The sequence below is a fragment of the Melospiza melodia genome, chromosome 4 (genome assembly GCF_035770615.1).
Source record: "Melospiza melodia melodia isolate bMelMel2 chromosome 4, bMelMel2.pri, whole genome shotgun sequence".
NCBI classification, from domain to species: domain Eukaryota; kingdom Metazoa; phylum Chordata; class Aves; order Passeriformes; family Passerellidae; genus Melospiza; species Melospiza melodia.
The window spans coordinates 2,598,694-2,621,895 of record NC_086197.1 but is presented as its reverse complement, the minus strand read 5'-3'; the positions used below and the strand labels follow the sequence as shown (position 1 = coordinate 2,621,895).

Below are 23,202 nucleotides of genomic sequence, written 5' to 3'. Positions count from 1 at the left end.
AGATCAGCTTGCTACAACCACATGCAAAGTGAAAAGGAGAGATGGATGCACAGCACCTTATCAGGGACTTGCTCTTCTTTCAACTGGCTCCCTGATAACATATGGAGCTTAATCAAATATGCAAGTGATGCCCTATCTAGAGACAAGGGAAGCAGAGAAATAAACCCAGAGACCGTGCATGAAAACAAGCCGATAAAATAAAATAAGGGAGTGGGGAGAAGGTTTCCTCTTTTTGATAAAATTATTTCAAACGATTAAATTAAAGCAAAACTAATTAGGAGAACCACACTTAAGCCGACTTCCCTTAAGAAAGGTCAGCAGGCGAGAGGCATTCAAATCAAAGGCAGATGCAAGAGGCACTTCAAGGGCTCCCTGAAAAGTCATTATCCCAGTCAAAAAGGAAGGGGCTAGAGAGGAGGAAGGCACCACAAGAGCCTTTTTGGCTGGGCATCCATCTGGGAATTCACTGGAGTGCATGGAGAGCTCAACAGCCTCTCTGGAGGCTGGAGAGCAGAAGGAGCAGGTGAAGACCAAAGCTGATCACCTGATGTCCCAGCCACAGCATTTCCCTCAGAACAAAGGGACAAAGAGAAGGAAACGGACCAGAGGGACATGGGAATGGATTTGCTTTTCCTTGTATCCCACCCCTACATGATTTCCATCAAGGTGCCATGCCGGGCTCTGCAGCCTGACACCATGCAGAACATCACCTGCCACCACCACTGTCACAGACATCTTTTATGAAAAATCCTTTCCTTAGGATTTTTTCCTCCTGAGAAGCTGACAGGCCTCAGGAACAAAATGTAAACAATGATTATCTGCTGCTGTGGAATGCAACAGGTGCATCTGGGATTGGTCTCATGTGGTTGTTTCTAATTAATGGCCAATCACAGTGAGCTGGCTTGGACAGACAGCCGAGCCACAAACCTTTGTTATCATTCTTTCCTATTCTATTCTTAGCCAGCCTTCTGATGAAACCTTTTCTTCTATTCTTTTAGTATAGTTTTAATGTAATATATATCATAAAATAATAAAATCAAGCCTTCTGAAGCATGGAGTCAGATCCTCATCCCTTCCCTCATCCAAGAACCCCTGTGAACACCGTCACACACCACCACAGGGCAGGTGACACAGCCAGGTGTCCCCCCAGGAGGCTGCAGGACCCAAGGATTCCAGCAAGGAACAGGCAGCAGGGCATTGTTACCTGTCCCCTCCTGTTTGGTTTTATCACTAACATCCCCCTGCCTGCTCAATGCACATCCTCAGCCCTCTGAGGGGAAACCCAGCTCTGCAAAGCTGTCAAATGCAGGCTGCATTTAAAGGAAGGGTTTGAAGAGATGAAGGCACAGCCTGCTGCCTTCCCTGGGCTCACTGGAGCCTGCTCTATCTCCTGGAGCTGGGAGCAAAAACACACAGTGCACAACTGCTGGTGTAGAATTTGGAGGGATTAGACAGTTATTTGCAAATCTCACTGCATGATCACAAGATTCCATCTCTGACAAGGCTCTGAGTCACAGCTAAACTAGAATATCCAAAAAAAAAAGAGCAGCACTCAACACATGTAGGAAAAGCACCCAGCGAAAGCACAGCTCAGCCAAACCCTGCACACCAGCACGGAGATTGCTGAATAGTCAGAAAGCAGAGAGGGGTACTTGAAGGAGAGACATGGAAAATTAATCGCTCTCTGCCAAAAAACAGGCTCCAGTTCTTCCCAGGAACAGCAGCCTTCAAGTCACACGGAAAAAAAAAAAAAAGAAAAAAAGGAGTTTTCCTCCTGCAGTTTTACACTGCAACAAGCTGCAGTGTGAGACGTGGAGAAGTTGAAGCTGGAAGTCTCAGAGCAATGGAAATGAGGGATGTGAGAGGCAAAGCAGCCACCTGCAGTGATGGAACCCTCAGTGGGTGTTTCAAACAAGTGCTGGCTGCACCAGTTCAGCAGCAGAGCCTGGACAGAGCCCCTCTGGTGTGGGTTTAGGGCAGAGGATGGATCAGGGTAATCCAGGCTGGAAGGGACCTCACAGGGTCTCTGTCAGAACCCAGAAACTCCTTTGGCTGCCCTGGAGGACTCAAGACCCTGTCAGGGGGCTTGGAGACCCTGGCACAGAGCCCAAGACCCCTGTGACTTTGATTTAGCCCTTGGAAAAAACAATTACAATTCTTCTTATATGAAGAATTTCAAGCCATGAAAGTTTAAGCAGAATGATAGTGAATTTATCATGGGGTGAAAAATAGACTTTTGGAGTTTTTGGAATGGGGGTTCAGAGGGCAAGATGAAGGAATCTGGGGGTGTCCAACCTTTCTCCTTCATGTTGACCTCCATCTTCTGCTGCGATGGTGGCACTTTTGGATTTGTTTAGAGTAGAAGCTCAGTGTCTAACATAGGTGATAGGTATTGGGAAATTATGGTAAATATTGTACACATAGTTTTTAGTACAAAAAGATAACACCACCCCAGGGGCAGGCAGAGTGCCTCTGACTGTCCTGCTGAGTGGACCTCAGCTGGACAGGAGAAAGAATTTTATAGATAAGAAACAAAGAACAACCTTGAGACTGAGAAATGAAGAGCTCTGACTCCTCCTTCAATCACCAGGCTGGGAAAAGAGACTTTCTGACACATCTTGGGGTCACTGTGACCAGCTAGAGACCCCAAGATCTAACCCAACCTCCTGCTCAAAGCAGGTTCTGCTGGGAGATCAGTCCAGGTTGTTTTGTCCATTCTGGCCTTGAAATTCTCCAAGAGCAGGAACTGCTTCTTCAAGGTCCCCATGGACAAAAAGCCTTACCTTGTGTCCAATTGGAATTTTTTCCTGCCAACTTATGCCTGCTGTTCCACATCCTCTCCTCACTCACCAACACGAAGAACCTGTCTCCAGCTCCTCAATAACCTCCCTGCTGGCACAGCAATGCTGTAACCTGGTCTCTCCACGTTTTCTCATCCCAGCCTGAATAAGCTCATTCCTCTCATCCCCTCCTCTCAGGGCAGGTTCTCCAGCTCCTGCCCAAACTCTTGACCCTTTCCTAAGCTCGTTCTGGTTGTCAACAAAGCTTTTGCTCTGAGTAGCCTAAAACTGGGGGCAGCATCTGGATGTGGCCTGGCAATTGAGCCCAAGGTGATCACCTTTCCTCCATCTATTTCCTGCATCTTTGATTTCACCCATGGAACAGAATCCATTCATATTTAGGTGATGTTTGAGGACTTTATGATCACAATGATTATTACATGACCCAGGAGAAATTGTGCCACTGCCCAATGTCCACATTGATTCCTGTGGAAACCCAGAGCACTGGGAATATTTCTGTGTCTGCTCTGGGGTGCCCTGACCCCCAGGGGAGCACTGACTCTGACCCTCATCCATGGAGAAAGTTTCCTGGACTTCGAGATAGACTGGAACCCACAAAAGTGTGAAATAGATTATAGAGAGCAGTGTAGGTGCATCACTTGGTGAGAAATTGAGGTTTTGGGATTTTTAGTGTGTTGTGGATGGAAGCAAGATGGAGGGCACAGGGTGCCATCCTGGGTTTCTTCCTCATGCTTCTTCTTCCTTCTTCTTCATGGGTTTGGGTGGCATTTTGTAAATGGGTGGGAAAATCTGCATTGTGGGCTCTGTGGGATCAGTTATTGGGTTAAAAGGGAAAATAATCCAGGTGTCAGTTCTTAATTGGATAGTTTATTCTTAAAAGACCTTCTAACAAGAGATTGTTGGCCATTTTGTGCCTTCTAATGAAAAGCTGCTGAACTCACAGTAGTGAGACTGTTTTACTGACAAGAAATAATAAACATCTGAGTCTGAACATGAACTGCCATCTCCAGTGCCTTCAATCCAGATCCAGAGAAACCAACACCTTCCCACCACCCCTTTCACCCAACCAAGTGCAGAGTTCACCACAGCTACCAAAACCACAACTTTGACTGCTTCAGCCGGAAAAATTAACTAATTTCCAGGCATCTAAACTGGCACCAACCTCTCAAAGAGGGGCTGCACATCAAGGTAGAGCACAGACATCTACAAACATCAAATTCTGACAGGAACCAGCACCGCTCCATCACGAGTCAGTGAAGCACCTGGACTCCTGCTGGCTCAGGAAGCTGTGAGGAGAGGCCTGGGTGAACCAGCCCCTCTTGCAGAAACCATCTTCCCAGCAGGAGCCAGAGCCTCTCCAGCACATTTTCATAGCAGTCAAGTCCACCTGCCAAACAGCTGGGGGAAAAAAAATAAAATTCAAAAGATCTCCAAAGTCTTTAAAGGCAGCAGAGGGAAGGAGAGGGAGCTGAGTTTCCCTGCTGGGATTCACACAGAGCTGTCAGCTGCAGAATTCCCTTCAGGGAGTTTCAAAACTGAGCAGGGCTTCTTGTTTTGTGTGTATTCAGAAACCCCCTGGCCTGGAGGAGCAGTGGGGATCTCTGTGCAGCTACAATCAGACTGACATTCCAAGCATGGAAATCCCAGAGCTGCTCCCTCCTCGGATGGGAGGTAAATCCCAACCCCCTGGCTGGAACTGGGACACCAATTCCATGGGCAGGGACATCTTCTACTCCACCAGGCTGCTCCAAGCCCCATCCAAGTGTTGGAACCCAGGACACTCCTCTGGCTGCCCTGGATGATTCCAGACCCTGGCACAGAGTCACAAACACCTGTGCCTTTGATTTTAGCCCATGGAAACAATTCCCAACTTTGTGCGAGGAGTTACAAGCTACAAGAGTTTGAGTAGAATGATAGTGAATTTGTCACAGGGTGAAAAAGTAGAATTTTGGGGATTTAGAATGGGGGTTCAGGAGGCAAGACGGAGGAATCTGGGTGTGTTCTGTCCTTCTTCTTGCCCTCCATCTTCTGCTGTGATGGTGACACTTCTGGATTGGTTTAGAGAAGAGACAGACTGTCTAACATGGGTGATAGGTACTGGAAAATTATTGTAAATAAAGTACAGGTAGTTCTTAGGATAAAAAGCCAACACCACCCCAAGGGCAGGGACTGTGCCACAACCCAACCTGCTGGACAGATCTCAGCAGGTCAGAGAAAAAAATGTTATCTATAAGAGAAAATAAACAACCTTGAAAAGCAGAACCAACTAATCTTGACTTGACAAGACAACTAATCTTTGGTCTCGGGGCAAGGAAAAAGAGGCTTTCCAACATCTCGGGGTCATCTCAACACCAGAGACCTCATCATCCAACCTGGCCTTGAACACTTCCAGTCACAGCTGAGCACTTCCCCAACACCACAGTGAGGGGCCAAAATGAGAACTGCAAATCCCAGCTCCCAGATTTAAAATTCTCCCTTGTCACAGACATCTTTTATGGAAAATCCTTTCCTTAGGATTTTTCCTCCTGAGAAGCTGAGAAGCCTCAGGAACAAAATGTAAACAATGGTTATCTGCTGCTGTGGAATGCAACAGGTGCATCTGGGATTGGTCTCATGTGGTTGTTTCTTATTTATGGCCAATCACAGTCTGGCTGTATCAGACTCTCTGTCCAAGATACAAGCCTTTGTTATCATTCTTTCTTTTTCTATTCTTAGCCAGCCTTCTGATGAAATCCTTTCATCTATTCTTTTAGTATAGTTTTAATGTAATATATATCATAAAATAATAAATCAGCCTTCTGAAGCATGGAGTCAGATCCTTATCTCTTCCCTCATCCTGGGGCCCCTGTGAACACCGTCACACTCCCTGTGGTGGTTTGTCTCTGGATCCAGGGAAAGCAGGGTCCCAAGGGCTCAGGGTTATCCAGAGGATGGATAAACCATGGAACTGAGGATGTTCTCCTAAACAGAGTTGATACCTGGTGGGAAGTGCTGGCCAGATTTCAGAGCTGTTGGATCCAAAAGAAAACCTTCACCCCACACAACATTCCACATCTAAAAGCCCTTCAAAGACCACAAACTGATCGGATCTGATGAAAAATTAAATACAGCCCACAGAGTGAAAGTGTTGGTTTTTAAGTTAAAGTTCCCTCTCCGCAAGGAATTCAGCATAGAAAAGGCTTTGAGTGAAATATTTGGATGGAATAAAAAGAAACCAAACAATTTCTTACAAGTTTCAAATAAATGAAAATTTCTGCTACTCCATTATCAAATAAACATTTCAAAACAGACCAGATTTTTTTTATTTTTGTGAGATATACAATTCCTGGGGCTGCTCCCAGGCTGACATTTTTGTAAGCTCAACCCTCCCTTTACACCTGCACCTCCACACAGAATTATTGCAGGTAAGTTGTATTTCTTTGACTGGAAATGATCTGTACAGAAGCAGTGACCCATAAATTAAATGCCTGGGGAGGGAATACAAGGAATATGGAATACTGCTATGCTCTTTTAGTGATGCCAGGTATTGGTGGCACCAGGAAAGAAATCCAAATCAATCCCATGGGTACATCCCTGCTTTTCTCCTGCACTGAAGAGCTGAGTGTGAACGAGAGAATGAGCAAAGGAAAAAATAAAATGCCAGGGAATTTTGGCACCTGGTTGTTTCACAGCAGAGTGGTTTGTAGGGAGAACAATCCCAGGAATAGCTCCTGTGCTGTTTGCAGGGAGACAAACCAGACATTTGCTAAACTCGAGTTTCTTTTTGCATCTCCTGGAAGAAATCACTAAAAACTCTCAGGGTTGCCAACTGCATTTCAGCCACGGGTTTTGCCTGAAGCATTCCCCAGGGTGCAGAGGGGTTTGCAGCCAAGGAAGCCCATCAGGATCCCTGGATTGCACCAAACTGTGGGAACACTCACCACCAAAGTGGCACAGACACATGGGACAGCCAGCACAGGAGGAAATCAGACACTGGGTTCTAACCAAAGCACAGCAAGATTAAATATTTCTCATTAAAAATTACACGAGTGGCCAGGAGTGGTGTTCCATCCCACCTGATCTGTTGAATTAAGCTGTTTGAGGTGATCCCACACCTCACAGCACTTAACACGTTCATTTTCTGTCACTCTGGTTTTTTAACATTTTCTAGGCCTTCTGATGTTGACATTTTTGTACTGAACTTTCTCATACACTTTCTGTAAATAACTCATTATTTTGTATTCCTTTATGGAAGAGGAGAAAGTTGATGGACTGTTGGTTTGCCCAGTGTCATTGGAGAGGTGGCACTGTCACCCTCCAATCCACTGTCACTCTTGGAAAACTATAAATGTTTTAGTCAGAAAATAAACTTCCCTTTTTCTTCACCTTGAGAGCAGCGGTGTGCGCTTGTGTTCTTTTGTGTCCTATAGCACAACTTTCTCCAGCACTCTTTGAGCAAGGAAAACATTCCCTGCCATTGGCAGGAGAGGAAACGAGACATGGAGGCACACCAGAAGTTCCTGGCAGAGCAAAGGACTGAACTTCTCCTCCATCTTCAAGAACCCACAAATCCCCATGAAACCTTTAATGTAAGGACAGTAGTTCTTATACGGACAAGGAGAATTTTTCCTTTTCCACAGCTCTTCATTTTTATCCTATTTATTTTTTCATTCTGCAGGGCTGGGCTGTGTCACATTCACATTCTCTGGAAAAATCCCTTCACCCAGGATTTTTCTCCTGAGAAGCCTCAGAGAAAAGGGGAACAATTCTTATCTCATTTGCTTCTCCTGTGTTGTGCTCATGTGGAATGTGTTTGGAGATTGTTTCATTGGATTCTGGTGTGAGTTGTTTTCACTCTTTGGCCAAGTGGGGCCAAACTGTGTTGAGACTCTGGAGAGAGTCAAAAGTTTCCATTATTATCTTTTTAACTTTCTACCTTAAGTATCCTTTCTGTATTCTTTAGTATAGTTTATGTGGTATTCTTTAATATAATATAGTATCATAAAATAATAAATTAGCCTTCTGAGAGCATGGAGTCAGATTCATCATTCCCTCTTTCATCTGGGAACCCCACAAATACAATAGGGCTGTGCCATGGACAAGGCAGCAGAATTGGAGGGAATATTTCTCCAGCACATTATTCTGTGCCTTCCTGATGGACTGCACAGGGAGCTTTGTGAATGAGCAGGGGTTGCAAAATGTATTTTGCCTGGGGCAGTGAAATAGCTGGGGCCAAGCGTGTCATTTGGTTTCACTCACACTTTCCCTACCCTATCTCTATCTTGGTTTTTCCTTTTCTTTCCCTCTTTGTTGTCTTGGTTACATGGGCAGACTCCTGATACTCTGCTAGTATTCATTTTAATGATATGTTCCCGTGAAGCACAATATTTTCCTTCAGTTGTGTGTGCCACTGGATAAATTCCTCTGACACATGTGACATTTGTATATCAACTAACAGATATTGCTTTATGACTGTGGGTATTTTGCAGAGCATTCATGGATCACATAAATCAAAATCTGATACACAGTCTGCCACTTTCATACACAAAAAAACAAAAAAAAAAAAAAAAAAAACACATAGAGAGGAAAATACTGAAACTGTAGGGGAAAAAAAGCAGCAAAGTTTCTCCAAAACCATCTTGTAATGACTTGCAGCAAGTCTTCCAAGCACAGAATAAATCCTGCTATCTTGGGGATAATCTAAGAACTCCTTTTTCATGCCATCCCAAATATTCCACTGCAGCTTGACCGAGGAGCTGCAGTGCACCAAGGGAAGCAGCAGAGTGTGACATGCCTGGTAGGACCCAACAGCACAAAAAATAAAAAAAGAAATCCCAGCTCCTGGGTTTTATCCAGGAGTTACATCTAATCCTACAAGGCTTACTCCAATTTACCAGTGTTTTTGAACAGAAAACAGAAAACAAACTTTGTGCTGAAATAATGGCTTATGCTGGAGCTGCAATCCCAATGCAGCATTTTCCTGGCAGCCCCTGATTGATGGGGCAAGGTGGAAAATAAAGCATCCAAAGGCCCATGGCAGGGGTCAAGGAGCATCAAGGGAAAGTCCTGAGTGCCAAACCACGCAGAGGAGGTGACAGGTTGCTGTCCCAGGGCCAGACACCCTCAGGAGCACTGGAGGGGGACAATGTGAGGAGCAAAGTCAGGGATTGCAGAAGACACAGCAAGGATTGGGGTGGACCTAAAGGTTTCCAGGAGTCTGGATCAATTGGTCCAAAACAAATCACACATGGTTAGGGGAGCCTCATTTTGCTTTGTGTTCTGCCCCTTTGGGGGAAATTCATTCACCTGAGCAAATCTCAGCCCAAGGCTCCAGCCCCACTCCAACTCACCCAAAGTTAGAACTACCACAAGTGGAATATTCAGCATGTTAGGAAAAAGCTTCATTTTATTCCCTTTCTCAAGTTACACCAGCCACTTCTGCTCTCCTCTGCTCATTCTTTACCCTATAAGGCTGTCCCTGCTCCCTACCACACTCCATAAAGCACAGAAAGATTTCTCTCCTATTTTCCCCTATTAAAGAGGAATCAGATCTTGGACTCTGCAGTGCAACCTGCAAAGGCAAAGACAGAGCGGTGGCTGAGTTTTCTTCTCCTGAAGCCAAAAAAAACCCCAACCAAAAGCTTGTGAGTGCAGGGAGAGCAGTCATTAAGCGTTTAGGTCTTTTTGATATTTACCATTCAGATCTCAGCTGCCCCATTTCCCTCCCTCCAACAGACTGACTGGAGAACTGAACAGTTTATTATGATATCACACATGACAGGGAAGCAAAAGCTAATTAGCCAGGGGAGGAGATTATTTTTATTATGACCATTTTTTAAAACCATTTGGCTCCTTTTTCACATGCCTGAATAATAACAAAAAAAAAACCTACCATATTTTCTTTTCAAAAGCACGAGCAGCCTTTCCTCTGCTTTGAGCAAAGCCAGAGACATTTGCCAGTGGGCAGGATCCCATTCCTCCCTCAGCATGGGGGAAATACCATCTGAATTTACAGCCCAGATTTGCTTTTCAAGTGAAGAAACAGGTAGAGAATAAAACCAGAGATTCCAGACTATCCCTAAGCATCCATGAACAAACAACTCCCTTCGCTCCCCACAAGCCACAGTGGGTCACCTTTTCACATCACCTTACTTGCCCCAACTTGGAAGCCTTCACTCACAAAAGGGATTTAAACAGGAAAAAGCATCCTAAAACATCTCCAGGCTCTGCCCAACCTCCCTTCCCAGCTTCTCCCCCCACATCTCCATGACCATGGCCAAGCCACCATCTCCTTGCACAGGCAATGGCTTACAACACCCCTGGGCTGAACATTCAGACCAACATTGCCAGACTGGCACAGAGGGGCTGAAATGGAGCCAGTGCCCATCATTATCCCACTTCCAACAACTCATCTTACCCTGGGAAAGCCACAGGTACCTCCCCAGTCTCTCTGGGGGCTTCACAAGGCAAACCCCAGCCATGCAAGGGCCACATTTCAGTGAGAATGCCCAGAGAGGAACCCAGACACGCTCTTGATTCTGTTTGTGAGGCACTAGCCATAAACACAAAGCTCATTATGGCTCAGGACAGAGCTCTCCTTTGATGCAAACCCTCTTCCTTCAGCACAAACCCCAGGCTGACATCAGCAGGGCAGCCCCCGATCCCGTGCTGGGCTCGTGGTGAGATCACAACCCAGTCACACTGCCCTGAAGAAAGATCTCCAGAGCATGGATCCTGTTTCCCAAACTTCAGCCCCAGTCTGATTTTCTCCAGCATGCACAGACACCCTGTGATCAATGACTCAATTAGAGACGGTCTGAACACCAAAAAATTCTGTTGGATGCAAATTACATCACGTCCATCTGCGACTGTGGTTTGACTTCTGAAGCATTAATTTCCTGATGAATAACCACTTGGAAGGAGGATTTTATCCTTTCTCAGATCATCTTTATCCCCTTGAGGGTGAAACGCAGTTTCTTTGCCAACCAAACCATTTTTCATCCTCAAAATAGGAGCACCTTAGGACAAGGACCGCGCTCGTGCTCGACGCAACACTTAAATCACCATAAAAACATGAAAATCTGAGTTAGAGGACCACGTAGGTCTTACCTTCTTGAGCTTGCCACTCTTGGTGCCCACAAAAGCCAGGGAGTGGTTCTTGTAGACGTAGGCAATCACCGAGGTCATCCTGTCCCCATCCTCAGTGAAAATGGGGAGCCCTCGCACCATGGATGATACTCCCAAGGGGGCATTCATATCCAGGCCACAGAAATTGTCATCAATTGTTAACAGCTGCAAAGGAAGAAAGAAAAAAGTGGGTAAACAGCTGAAGTCACCAATTTTTCAGCCATTTGAAAAGTATCCATCCGTTGCGTAACGTGCCTGTAATTTATGCAGGCTGACGAAAATCAAGGAGGACTGGAGAAAGAGGTGGAAAAAAGAAAAAAAAACCTCTCTGAAGTTACACAATGAGTTACAGCCAGAAGGAGAACTGGAAAGTTGGTTCTGTTGAATGACAGCCCAGCAGGATACATTACATTAAGCCTTTTTCCTACTGCTGTACCAGTCAGTTTTACCAGTCAAGACTCACCAATCGAGTGCAAGTCTGCTGAAAATGTCTTAAACATCCCTAAGTTCTGTCAAAAAAAAAAAAAAAAAAAAAAAAAGTACACTATTCCTGTAGATCCAGAGTAAGAACTACTGAGCTAAATCTGCACTGGCAAATAAAATTATAAAATAGACCCTGACTTGTCCTCTGGACTCAACACTAAAGATCACATCTACCAAGCCTAAATAGCCACTCCTCTCCTAATTTTAAGCTCAGCAAGGTTGCTTATGTTACATCTTTGGAAATTATCTACCCCCATGGAGTGCCCAGGCATTATCCAAGAGAGAGATGGTCAGTTGGTCAGCCCAGGCTGAATCTGCAGAAGGGACCATGGTAAGAATTAAATATCATGAACTTAAAGCCCTTTCCAGTGCCTCAGGGGGCTCCAAGAGAACTGGAGCAGAACCTGGGACAATGGATGGAGGGACAGGACAAGAGGAAATTGCTTCAAACTGCCAGAGAGCAGCGTTACATGGGGAGAAATGTTTGGCTGTGAGGGTGGGGAGGTCCTGGCACACATGGTCCAGAGAAGCTGTGGCTGCCCCTGGAAGTGTCCAAGGCCAGGCTGGATGGGGCTTGGAGCAACCTGGGATAGCAGAAGGTGTCCCTGACCATGGCCGAGGGGTGAGACTGGATGGCGTGGGGAAAAAACACTCTGTGAAGTGCCAGTGTCCATAAAAGAGACAGAGGAGTTCTGCAATTTTATTTGAATGAATGGAGAGAGAGCTCACTGGGGCATACCCCCATGGGGTTTCACTCTCTAGGTTTCAGAGCACACAGCCTCCTTTTATTCTAAACTCACCCTCTTCCTTTCCCCATTACCAGGAAGGTGCAGCCTTCCCAGTCCACCTCCCACATATCCCCTCTTGAACCTATAATTTCCCCCAAAACTCAGCAGTTTTGGCTGTCTACCTTCAGGGGATCCACCAGAAGTGCCTCAGATATTACCCAGACCCATTTGTCCAACCCTAAAGCTCAGGAGTTCAAATCACAGTTAAAATTCCCAAATTCCCATGTTTTGTGGTTGGTACAGACATTTAGGCCCATTTCAAGGACATTAACACCCATTCCTCCTAAAGACCCCTCATCCATCGAGTTGTTTGTAAGGACATTAGCACCCATCTTTCCTTCCTTTAATGTGCCTTCCAACCAAAACCATTCTGTGATTTAACTGGGATTCTGTAATTTCCTGTAGTTCTTTGGAGAGCAGGGAAGCTTCCACAGCTACCATGAGGAATTTACAGCTTTTTTTTTTTTTTTTTGGAGATACCCATGAACTCCCAACAACCAGAGAAAAATTCCTATCCATCAATATTGCTGCCTGAGCTCCAACACCCACTGCATTTGAACTCAGCAGCATTTTCAGCACATGGATGTTCCACTGGGATCCCTTTCACTTAAATTAATGTCATGTCTATTTGTCCCTAAAGGTGTTTCCTTGGGCTTCAGGGAGTTCCAGGAATGTGGCACAGGCAGCTCTTCTACCTTCAGGCACCATCAAGGCAGGTGAAGTTAATACAGGTCACAGATCTCCACAGAATAAATCAAATAAAACTCCAAATATCCCAGCACATGAGAGTAGTTGGACTTTATTAACTTCGCTAGGGCCACTCACAGATTTCAACACTTAAAATGTTTAGCTAAGGCCTAGAGAAGCAATAATGAAGTGTACAGGAAGGTTGCCTAGTTTTGATATATCAGAACTAAAGGACCACGACAATTTTCTTTGAGCTCACATCTTCCTGGAAACACAGCTAAAAAAAAGTGATGGTCCCTGCTTGAGTTCACCAGCAGTAAAAGCCTGATAGTTGATTCATTTTATCCTCACCCAGCAATTACGGGCAATAATTACAGATGGTTTTGCTGAATAGAAGAATAATGCGTCCTAAATGTGTTTATAAATACATAAAACCTAGGAGGAATTCAAAGGGCCATTAGGAGGGATCAGCTAGCCTGAGCTCTGGCCTGGCAGGAGTCATTAGTGTTTGTGGACTGCCCTTTTTAGCAGAGCTAAAAGAGCAATTAGGGAGCAGATCAGCAGCAGGCAGGATGCTGCTAGTCCAAAATGACAGCAACAAGTCCAAGATAAATCTGCAACCCAGCTCTAGTATGTGGAAATCCATAATCAGCAGGGAAAGGAGGTGTGCCAGAGAAGGAGCCACCCAACCAAACTGGAAATGCACCTTCCAACACAGCCAGGTGGCCACAAAACTACTCCAGGTGATCCAATCGGCCCCCGATTCCAACCCGTAATCAGCCCTAAAATTTCATCCCATAATCGGGCCCAAGTTTCAAATCCCCTCAGCCCCAAATTTCAATCCGTGATCGGCCCCAAAATTTCAAATCGCCAATCGGCCCAACTGTGTGGTCCCTTGATGTCCCTCCAAGCTGAATTGTCCTGTGACAATTAGATTCTTGGATCTTGTAAGATCCAAGCGTCCAGGTCTCCAAGTCAGCCCAAATTTGCCCAGAAACCATTCAGAGATGAGCACAAATTGTATTTCAGGGGTATAACCAAACTGCCTAAGTGCTCACCCTGACAAGCTGGAAAGAATCACGTCAGGCTCAAATCACGTCAGGAAAATCCCAAGCTGCAGAAAGAGGGCAAAGGGAGGAAAGTTTCCAAGGAAAACAGGACAGCTTTCTCCACCACCAAGATGATGAAAAGCTTCAAAGTGCCAGCAGACATCTTACCTAAGGTGCAGGGCGCAAAGCTCCATCCCAAACCAGAGAAAATTATTCTGACAAGCAGTGAAATGAGATGAATCCAGCAGAGCACAGGCAAAACCAACCCCTCCAGCTGAAGCCATTGAGTCCAGAAAAGACCCACAGAGTCCTCTGGCTGCTTTTCCACTCCATCCAGACCCTCCCAACCCCAGGGGCAGGAGCCTGGGAGGACACAGCCCCCAAAATCACAGCATTAAGCACAAACACCCGTGGCTGATTTGTCTCCAACCTGTTGAGGTTTCAATAATCTAATTGCCATTGGGTAGTTCCCCCTGCACCTGATTGGGCTCCAGCTGAACTCAGACCTACCCTTAATGGGGCTGATAATCCCACACAGACACAAAATTAAATTTAAACCTATTTATTTCAACTTTTTTCCCCCTGGCATTATTTACAGAAGAACACATCCTTATTAGAGGGGCTTACACAGGAATAGGGGCTCCAACTGAGCTCAGACCTACCCTTAATGGGGCTGATAATCCCACATTGACACAAAATTAAACTTAAGCCAATTTATTTCATCTTTTTCCTCTGGCATTAGTTACAGGAGAATCCTTATAAGAAGGGCTTACACAGAAATAGGGGGTCATATTTTTTTAAAGAAGGTAAAGTCACACTAGGTTTAAATAAGAAATTGTTTATGATGAGGGTTGGAACAGAGAAGTTGTGGCTGCCCCTGGATCCCTGGAAGTGCCCAAGGCCAGGATGGGATAAGAGAAGGTGTCTCTGCCCGTGACAGGGGTGGAATTTGATGGTCTTTAGGTCACTTGCGACCCAAACCATTCTAGAGCTCTGTGTGCTGCTGGTTGGGTGCCAGAGAAGCAATCACAGCATTGCTGGTTTGCCGTGTGGACAACCCTCCCCCAGAAACAAGGCCAGCAAGCCACACGAAAACTATTTTCATTGAACATATTTGGGTTATTTCCTCTGGGGGATCATCTGCCAAAAAAATGCCAGCAAGCAAAACCCTCCAAATAAACAGCACCCAGCTCCTGCACAGCTGTGGCTCTCAGCTGCACACAGGCCTTTGTAGAGCCAGAAATACAGTCATCCTCTGCAGCAAAGACAGACACGTAAGGAAGTTTGGATTTATGATGAAAGGGTCAGGAGTTGCAAGCACAGGTTTATTTTCAATTCCAGACACTCCTAGCAGCAATATAAAGTAGCCACGTTAAACTCTCTGGAGCTTCTCTGCCTGGCAATTTCATGTTAACGACTTTGCAGAATGAAGGGGGAGGTGAGGGCAGGAATTCACTTCTAGCGGTGGCTGGGATGGCAGGGAGAGGCAAAGGGAAGGTCTGAAGAGGTGGGGATGATATCAGCAATTCTCACGTCCTGGGCAGTTAAAATCCAACGCAGAAAGTCACAGCCAGAGGTAACTTGGAAGGGAATGGGGCCCTGCTGGATTGGATTGCTGGGCTAGGATCAACCACTTCATCATCCCACACCAAATTCCCACTTGCAAATAAGGGAAAATTTCCCACCACCACCCTGCCCCAGGGAAACTCAGAAGCCCAGGTGGTCTGCATATCCAAAATGTCTGCATATCCAAAATATCTTCATCTGAGATGCACTGGCAGCTCCCAGGGTGTAGGGGGATACAGTATGGGTGAATGAAGGTTGGTGTAGAATGTAATCCTATCCCCTAAAGAGTTGCAGCTGAACCAGTTACTAAAGGTCAGGAGCAGGCCTGATGTTAACAGGCCACAGCTGTAGCCAATAAGTGTTATAAAAGAGTGGATTGGTGGGAACTGGAGTCAGCTGGCTGCTGTGAGGACAAGGAAGAGTCAGAGCTTAGAGGAGCTGTCTGTGAGAAACATTGACGCGGTATGAGGCTCTGGTGATATGGAATCCTTGCCCTATAATGGTAATAGAATTCTTGATATATATAACACAACAATCAGGGTATAAATGCACTCCCCAGTCCCACCAGCTGCCTCTCTGCCTGGTTGTGTTCTGCTCCTGTCACCTCTGTCTGCGTCACCAACCATCTGCAGCCCTGACACCATGGCCAAGTGTCACAGCCACCACTGAAAAAGGAAGGGTGTGCAAAGGAGTGGCCCTGATTTACAGGATTCTGGCAAGAGTTTGCCTCCTCCAGGATTAAACCTATCAAATAAATAATTAACACATCCAAACCCTCCTGGAGAGGGTGGGTTTACAAGGCTGGTGCTGGCTCAGTCCTGGAGGGATTGGCTGAGCCCCCAAAACCCCAAATTCAGCAGAAGGGTTGGAGATTTGATTCCATCACCTCCTTGCCTGTCCTCATCTCATTCGCAGCAGGAATGAGCGTGCTGGCACTGCAGGAGTGACAGAAGCACCAAATATCAGGGGACAGGGGCAAACAGTGCTCATAATACACCAGTTGTCCCTTAAACATCTGCTTTCACTGTTTGCCTCTGAAGCAGCCCCTGATAATCAAACACAGCCTAATCCACATTTGGGGAAGAGCCTCGATGAAGGATTAGCCGCCCCTCACTCCTCCTTGCTTTCACTCCAGCAGAATCTTCCTCCTCAATCAAAGCACTGGAAGCCTTTTTTTTTTTCCCCAGATATCTCAGCAGGCTCCAAAGCAATTCCACAGACTCACCAGGGATAAAGGCTGTCCCAGTGGCCAAGCCTTACCTTTGATTTACAGCTAATACCTAACAGCCCTGCCTTCATGTGGTGGCAGGTACTTGGCTCCTCTCTCCTGTTATCTCAGGCTTGGCTGAGGCAGAGGATGGAGGGAACACACATTAATGGATGTCTGTGCTGCCAGCAGGGCCAGGCAGCCAGCAGCAGTAAGAAATCAACAGTTCCAGGCATTTGAGTCTTTGCAAGGAGACATCCAAGGTCTTTTCCATCACCTGGCTGCAAGAGCTGAATGAGGGTGAAGGTGGGCACATGTCCACTCAATAGGATATTTAAAAAATCTAGAGATGGAAGGCATAGAAAAACCTCTCAGCAGGAGCTTCATGGTATTTGAAGAGACACAAGCTAAGAAATTTAGGGTCTAGGAGACCTGCAGCAGGGGTGAACCATAAATCCCCACGGAGTGGAGCTGGAAATAATGGAAACCATCTCCCTGCAAACCACAGGAGTTTAAATTCCAGCAGCAGCAGGATGGTCCCCAAGGATTGTGCTGCTCCTATTTGCCTGCACACATTCTCTTGGTGGTTTGAGCAGGTTTGAGTGCAAGGTGAATTCATGGTTGATGCTGCTTTGCCCTGCCCATGACATTGGTACTTGGCATTCCTGAAGCTGGATTGACCCTCCCTCCTGCAGTATCTCTGCTTCTGGCCATGCTGCCTCCTGTGAAATCACTGGATTTTGGTCCACCTGCCCTTCCTCCCCACAGAAGCTCAGCAGAACCATCATTCATCATTTTATCCTGCTGCTGTGCCGAGCTGTGAAATCCCAGCGCAGGATGGACAGGGCCCCTCTGGCTTTCCCCTCCTGCCACACCATTCCTGGAATTTGATGTCTGTCACTGCCCTCCCCTCTTGGCTTCTCTGGGTCTGGATTGAAGGCGCTTGAGATGGCAGTTCATGTTCAGACTCAGGTGTTTATTATTTCTTATCAGTGTTACAGCCTCACAGCCATGAGTTCTGCACCCTTTCATTAGAAGGCACAAAATGGCCAACAATCTCTTGTTACAAGGTCTTTTAAGACTAAACTATCCAATTAAGAAAAGACACCTAGATTATTTCCCTTTTTACCCAATAACTGATCACTTGAAACCTGCAATGTGGGTTTTTCTGTCCAATTACAAAATGCCACCCAAACCCATGGAGAAGAAGGAAGGAAAAGGTGAAGAAGGAAGAAGAAGGTGAAGAAGAACAACCTGCCTCCACCCTAAAACCTCCATCTTGCTTCATATTTATTTCTATATTCTAAAACCCCAAACTCTAAGTTTTCCACCCTGTGATATTAAACGCTTCTAACCAACTCCACACCTATAATCCCAGCGCTATCAATCAATTTTGGAAGCCTTCTCCTCAGGTCAAATGCAGTGTTCTCTTGTGGGTCAGTGCCATTAAGCACAGAAAGTCTAAAATTCTCAGCATCCAGGATTCCAACACTCCCCATCCTGGGCCAGGAAAAGGCCAGGTTTGCCTGGTTGCAGATATTTGTCATCTGCAGCTCAAAATTTTGTGTTCAAAGAGATGGGCAGCGACCAAAGATAGCACAGATCACCAACCCACCCCTCCCCAGTGGTCAGTCTGGAGTTTGTGACACTCAAAAATACCCAGCCCCGTTTCCCCAGGGATAGAACAGTGATAGAACAGAAGCTGGATCGAGAGCCAGCATTTGGAAATACATTCTAATTGCACACTGCTTTTCACTTGTGCACCCACAGCAGTGCTTGCTGTGCAATTACATGTCACCATATACAAATGACAGTGCAGCTACAGGAACTTTACCAATTATAGGGAAATTGCACCCACTATGCTGAAGAGGTTTTCGTTCAGACACAGCTCAGGAGCACAAGAACAAGCGGGAAAGTTACTCAAATTGACTAGAACTGCTACAGGCATTTGGATTTTAGGTCTGTAGTTTAAGCACCAGTTCAAGGACTGGTGTCAAGTTTCCAGAGTGCTGCAGAATCTTAATGGAGTACAGACTTTTTATGCCTGCATTTATGTTCCTGCTCTGCTGTGAGTGTGAGGCTCCCCAACAGTCCACTCCACGCTCCTCCACGTCGTAAAATTTGCAATTTCCTGAAGAGGAGGCTGCCTTTCTTGCAGAGAGCAACAGGTTCCTTCAGTCTTCAGAGCTGGGTGATTGTCAGTAATTGTGGATAAAAGGAATTGTGCTGTAAATTTGTGCTATAAATGTAGCATCCTCCAAGTTCTGCCTTTTTAAGTGATTACAGTACCCAAAGATGTGCACAAGCTAAATCCATTAGGGAGCCCCTACATTTTCTAGGCTCAATATTACAAAATTTAAATAATTCTGGCTGCTTTCCTTTATTTTTTTTGTCATACCTCAGAGATGCAGAGCCCTGCTTTCAGCCGACCCTGTCACAGCCATGGTGACACCGTTGCAAAGATTGTTTTTCATTTGTTCTCCATCTCTGGTTCCCATTTTTGCTGGGACTGCTCTGGAAGCAGCACTGGGCTGTTGTGGGCTCTGAGCAACCTACTCTGGTCTCTGTCCATGGCAGGGGGTGGAACTGGATGAGCTTTAAGGTCCTTTCCAACCAAACCATTCTAAGATGCTGTGATTAAGTGAAATTGCTCATTTCTCCATGAAGGAACGTGATATTGTGATTTAAGTGGTATTTCCAGTGCCTTGGTTAGACCCCAGAAGCCTGAGAAGGGACAGTACCTCCAGGAGCAATGCAGACCAAGGTAATAAAACATAATAAATAAAATATTCCATTCATGGAGATCTTCCCATCTCAAATCCCAAACATCACTGTGACAGCGAAATCTCCCTTTTGCATATTTGTGGAAAATGTGTATTTTATGCTTTTCACAAATATTAAAATTAATATTACATGTGTTGTGTTAGAAAGTTATGCTGTGTTCATTCTCTTAGGTAGGCTGTTAAATATAGTTTTAGGTTATAACAAAATGTTAAAATAGGAACTATGCTATGTAGGATACTTTTTTTCTAAAGAAAGGACTCATACCAAGATAGCAGCCACAGGACACCTGAGTCTTTCAGAGAAAGAGAATTTATTGCCCCATTATCAGGAGAAATGAACTTCTTCCTGCCTCGCTCAGCTCTGAAGATGCTGCCAGGATTCAGAGGAAGAAGCTGACCCTGCCCAGACACAATCCTGTGTTTGAATGGAATTTATGCATCATGTATGAGGTGTATGAATATGCAACAGGTTATTGTTTTTAAGGGTTAATCCTCTGTTAACGTGGGGCCTTTTTTGGGCTTATGCTGCCCAGAAAAGGTACCCAGACCTCCCTAACTCTTTGTTTCTATTGTCTCATATTGTCCTAATCCAAATTGTCCAATTATTATTCCAATTATATTACTATTTTTACAACCATTTTATTACTATTAAACCTTTAAAATTTTAACAAGTGATCGGCGTTTCTCACAATATTGCATTTCCATCTCTCCAGAAAAACTCCAGCATCACAACTGCAAATCCCAGCACTCCAAACCATGCAGGTGGGGTGAAAACCACACCCCAGAGCTGTGTGGCCACTGAGGTTCATTCCTGCGAGCCAGAAGGATGGATGTGACCTGAAGAGCAGCGAGTGTGACTGTCAAAGGTGTAAAAGGAAGCTGAGCTCTCCTGTGGTCCCATAAACTTCCCCTTGCTGGCTCAGAGGATCGTGTGGCTGCGGCGTGGAGGGATAAACAGAGGAGTATAATCTCTGTGCCTCTCAGATCACTGCTTTGAAAAATTCACTGAAAATTTTTCACACCCCCAAAAAAAAAAAAAAAAAAAAAAAGAGATTATCGAGTGTGGAGACTCTGCCTTTGAAACTGGCACGGGCTGTTGGGTAAATAAGCATTTAGGGATTTTTCAAAAGGGAAGTATTGATCAAATAAGCTGCTGGAGCTCTTCTGTAAGAACTTATTCCAGCAGCAAAGCTCTGCTACACACCTGAAACACAGCAGCACTGGTATATATATACCTGAAATGGGGAGAATGAGTCCCAGAGAGAGGAAATCTTAGGTGAAAAGGGGGTTTTGTGTAAGCAGAAAGACACCTTTGAGAGAAGGTGCTGCATTTATCCCAAAGGATGTCCCTGATCAGCCCTCTCATTCCTATTGAACACACACCAGCACCTGGTCAGACAAAGTCTGGCTGCCTCCCTTTGATGGCACCACCAGCAATTCACTGCTGCTGCAATCACAATTGCTATAATTATTATTTTGTTACACAGGGAAACAAAAAAATAAAAAAAAAATCATCATTTGGGCTGCAAAGTGGCACCCGTGCCAGCAGCGCTGCAGAAATGAAATAACAAAGCTGCTTTGCATGCAGGCAACACCTTCACCCCGAGAGCCCTGAGCCTCTTAAAAGCATTAATTAAGCCTCACCACGGTCCTGCAAAGGTGATTTAAGTGCTGTAATGAGTGAGATGTATGTGCTGCTGGAAAGGGTGAGAGAGCTTGGCTCGCTCAGCAAATAACAGAGTGGAGATCCTGCATCAGGGAGAATGGAGATGTGTCTGGTGCCATCATCTCACAGAAGATGCACTTAAAGAGGCCTGGTTATCAGTTTGAACAACAAACTAAAGCACTGGAGCCCTGAAAGGGAAAATCTCCAGCTTGTAGCTGCTTATCTGGGCAGATCTTGGTGCTCGAGGAATTCAGAGCGTTTGTACCAGGCAGTGTCAATTCACTGGAGTTCCAACTGCTCCCGAATCTGGGAGCAGGACTGAGCAGCTGGGAGGCTGCAGGGACACCATCACAGTCACAGCCCTGGGTTGCCTGGAGTGGGATCCCCACCAACAGCCCCAACCCAAGGGTGCTGGGTTGTCAATGGGATATTTTCTGAAAAATCCATTTGCCAGGATTTTTCTCCTGAGAAAAAAATTGTAAATGATAACTATCTGATGGCTGTGGAATGTGGTCTGCAGGCTGTTTACCAACAGGTGCATATTTGATTGGTCACATGTGATTTGTTTTTGCTTGATGATCAATCCCAGTCCAGCTGTGTCAAACTCTCTGGTCAGTCACGGGTTTTTATTATCATTCCTTTCTAGCCTTCTGATGTCTCCTTTCTCTTTCTTTAGTATACTTTTAGTATATAATTTTCTTTTAATATGTATCATAAAATAATAAATCAGCCTTCTGAAACATGGAGTCAAGATTCTCATCTCTTCCCTCGTCCTGGGGACCCTCAAACACCACCACACCGGGTCATTCCCTCATTAGGAGGAGTGAATTTTTATTATTCCCTGCTGCACATTCCCTCACTCTGCCTCTCCCACTCTCTCTCCTTGTCTAAATACGTGCCTGGCTAATATTGCTGGTTTACAGGATAAATCAGCTGTACAAATCCTATTCTCTTTTGGATCACTGACAACGACGGGGTAATGACATTGAAACGGGGAAATGCAATGTACTCCTCTAATGTCACCCACATGTTCCATCAGCTGCACCAGCTCCCAGTGCTGCGTGGAGGAAACAGAGCAAACTCTGTCTTTACCATTTAGCTCCAGTCCTATCTGGCTGTCTTGCCTTTCCTAGTGTTGAGTATTTCTTTAAATAAAGGATCACAGGATGATTTGGGCTTGAAAGAGATTTTAAAGACCAGTCAGTCCCACCCCGTGCCATGAGCAGGGACATTTTCACTGAATCAGGGTGTTCAAAGCCTCATCCAGATTGGCCTTGAGCACTTCCAGAGATGGAACCCCAGCTCCATCCTGAACCAGGATGCACCAGCTGCACAACCAGGTCTGTGCCGACTCTGCAAACTCCAAATTTTGTCCTAAAGTTGTTGCTAGGTTACCCAAATATTGTCCCATGTCGCAGACATCTTTTATGGAAAATCCTTTCCTTAGGAGTTTCCTCCTGAGAAGCTGACAGGCCTCAGGAACAAAAGGCAAACAATGATTATCTGCTGCTGTGGAATGCAACAGGTGCATCTGGGATTGGTCTCATGTGGTTGTTTCTAATTAATGACCAATCACAGTCAGCTGGCTCGGACAGACAGCCGAGCCACAAGCCTTTGTTATCATTCTTTTCTATTCTATTCTTAGCTAGCCTTCTGATGAAATCCTTTCTTCTATTCTCCTAGTATAGTTTTAATATATATATATAATAAAATAATAAATCAAGCCTTCTGAAACATGGAGTCAGATCCTCGTCTCTTCCCTCATCCTTGGACCCCTGTGAACATGGTCACAGTCCCATTCTCAGTAAAATGCTTCTCAAACAAACTCAGAGCAAAAACTCTATCCTCCAACAGCAAAGCCGTGCAGGTGCCAGGCTGGGAGTGTCTGGGGCAGAAATATGGTCAGATGTGATTCAGGCATCTCTCTGTGAGTAAAACATCTTTTTTCATCTCCATCTCCACTCTATCCACTCTTCAAATATATGTGTTACCCTACCAGGTACAATAGGAACCCATCCATGCAATTTGGATAAATAGAGATATTTCAAGGAGGGGAAAAAACAGAT

General features: G+C 45.4%; 1 protein-coding gene across 5 annotated transcripts in view; it reads right to left on the bottom strand.

The window, feature by feature from the left end:
- Positions 1-23,202, bottom strand: part of PLXNA4 (plexin A4) — a 512,377-nt gene that overhangs the window by 443,385 nt on the left and 45,790 nt on the right. For all 5 annotated transcript variants that reach the window (XM_063153651.1, XM_063153653.1, XM_063153652.1 and 2 more), the window contains exon 3: positions 10,890-11,072. In XM_063153651.1, the coding sequence (XP_063009721.1) occupies positions 10,890-11,072 (183 nt within the window). The remainder of the gene's footprint in view (positions 1-10,889; positions 11,073-23,202) is intronic.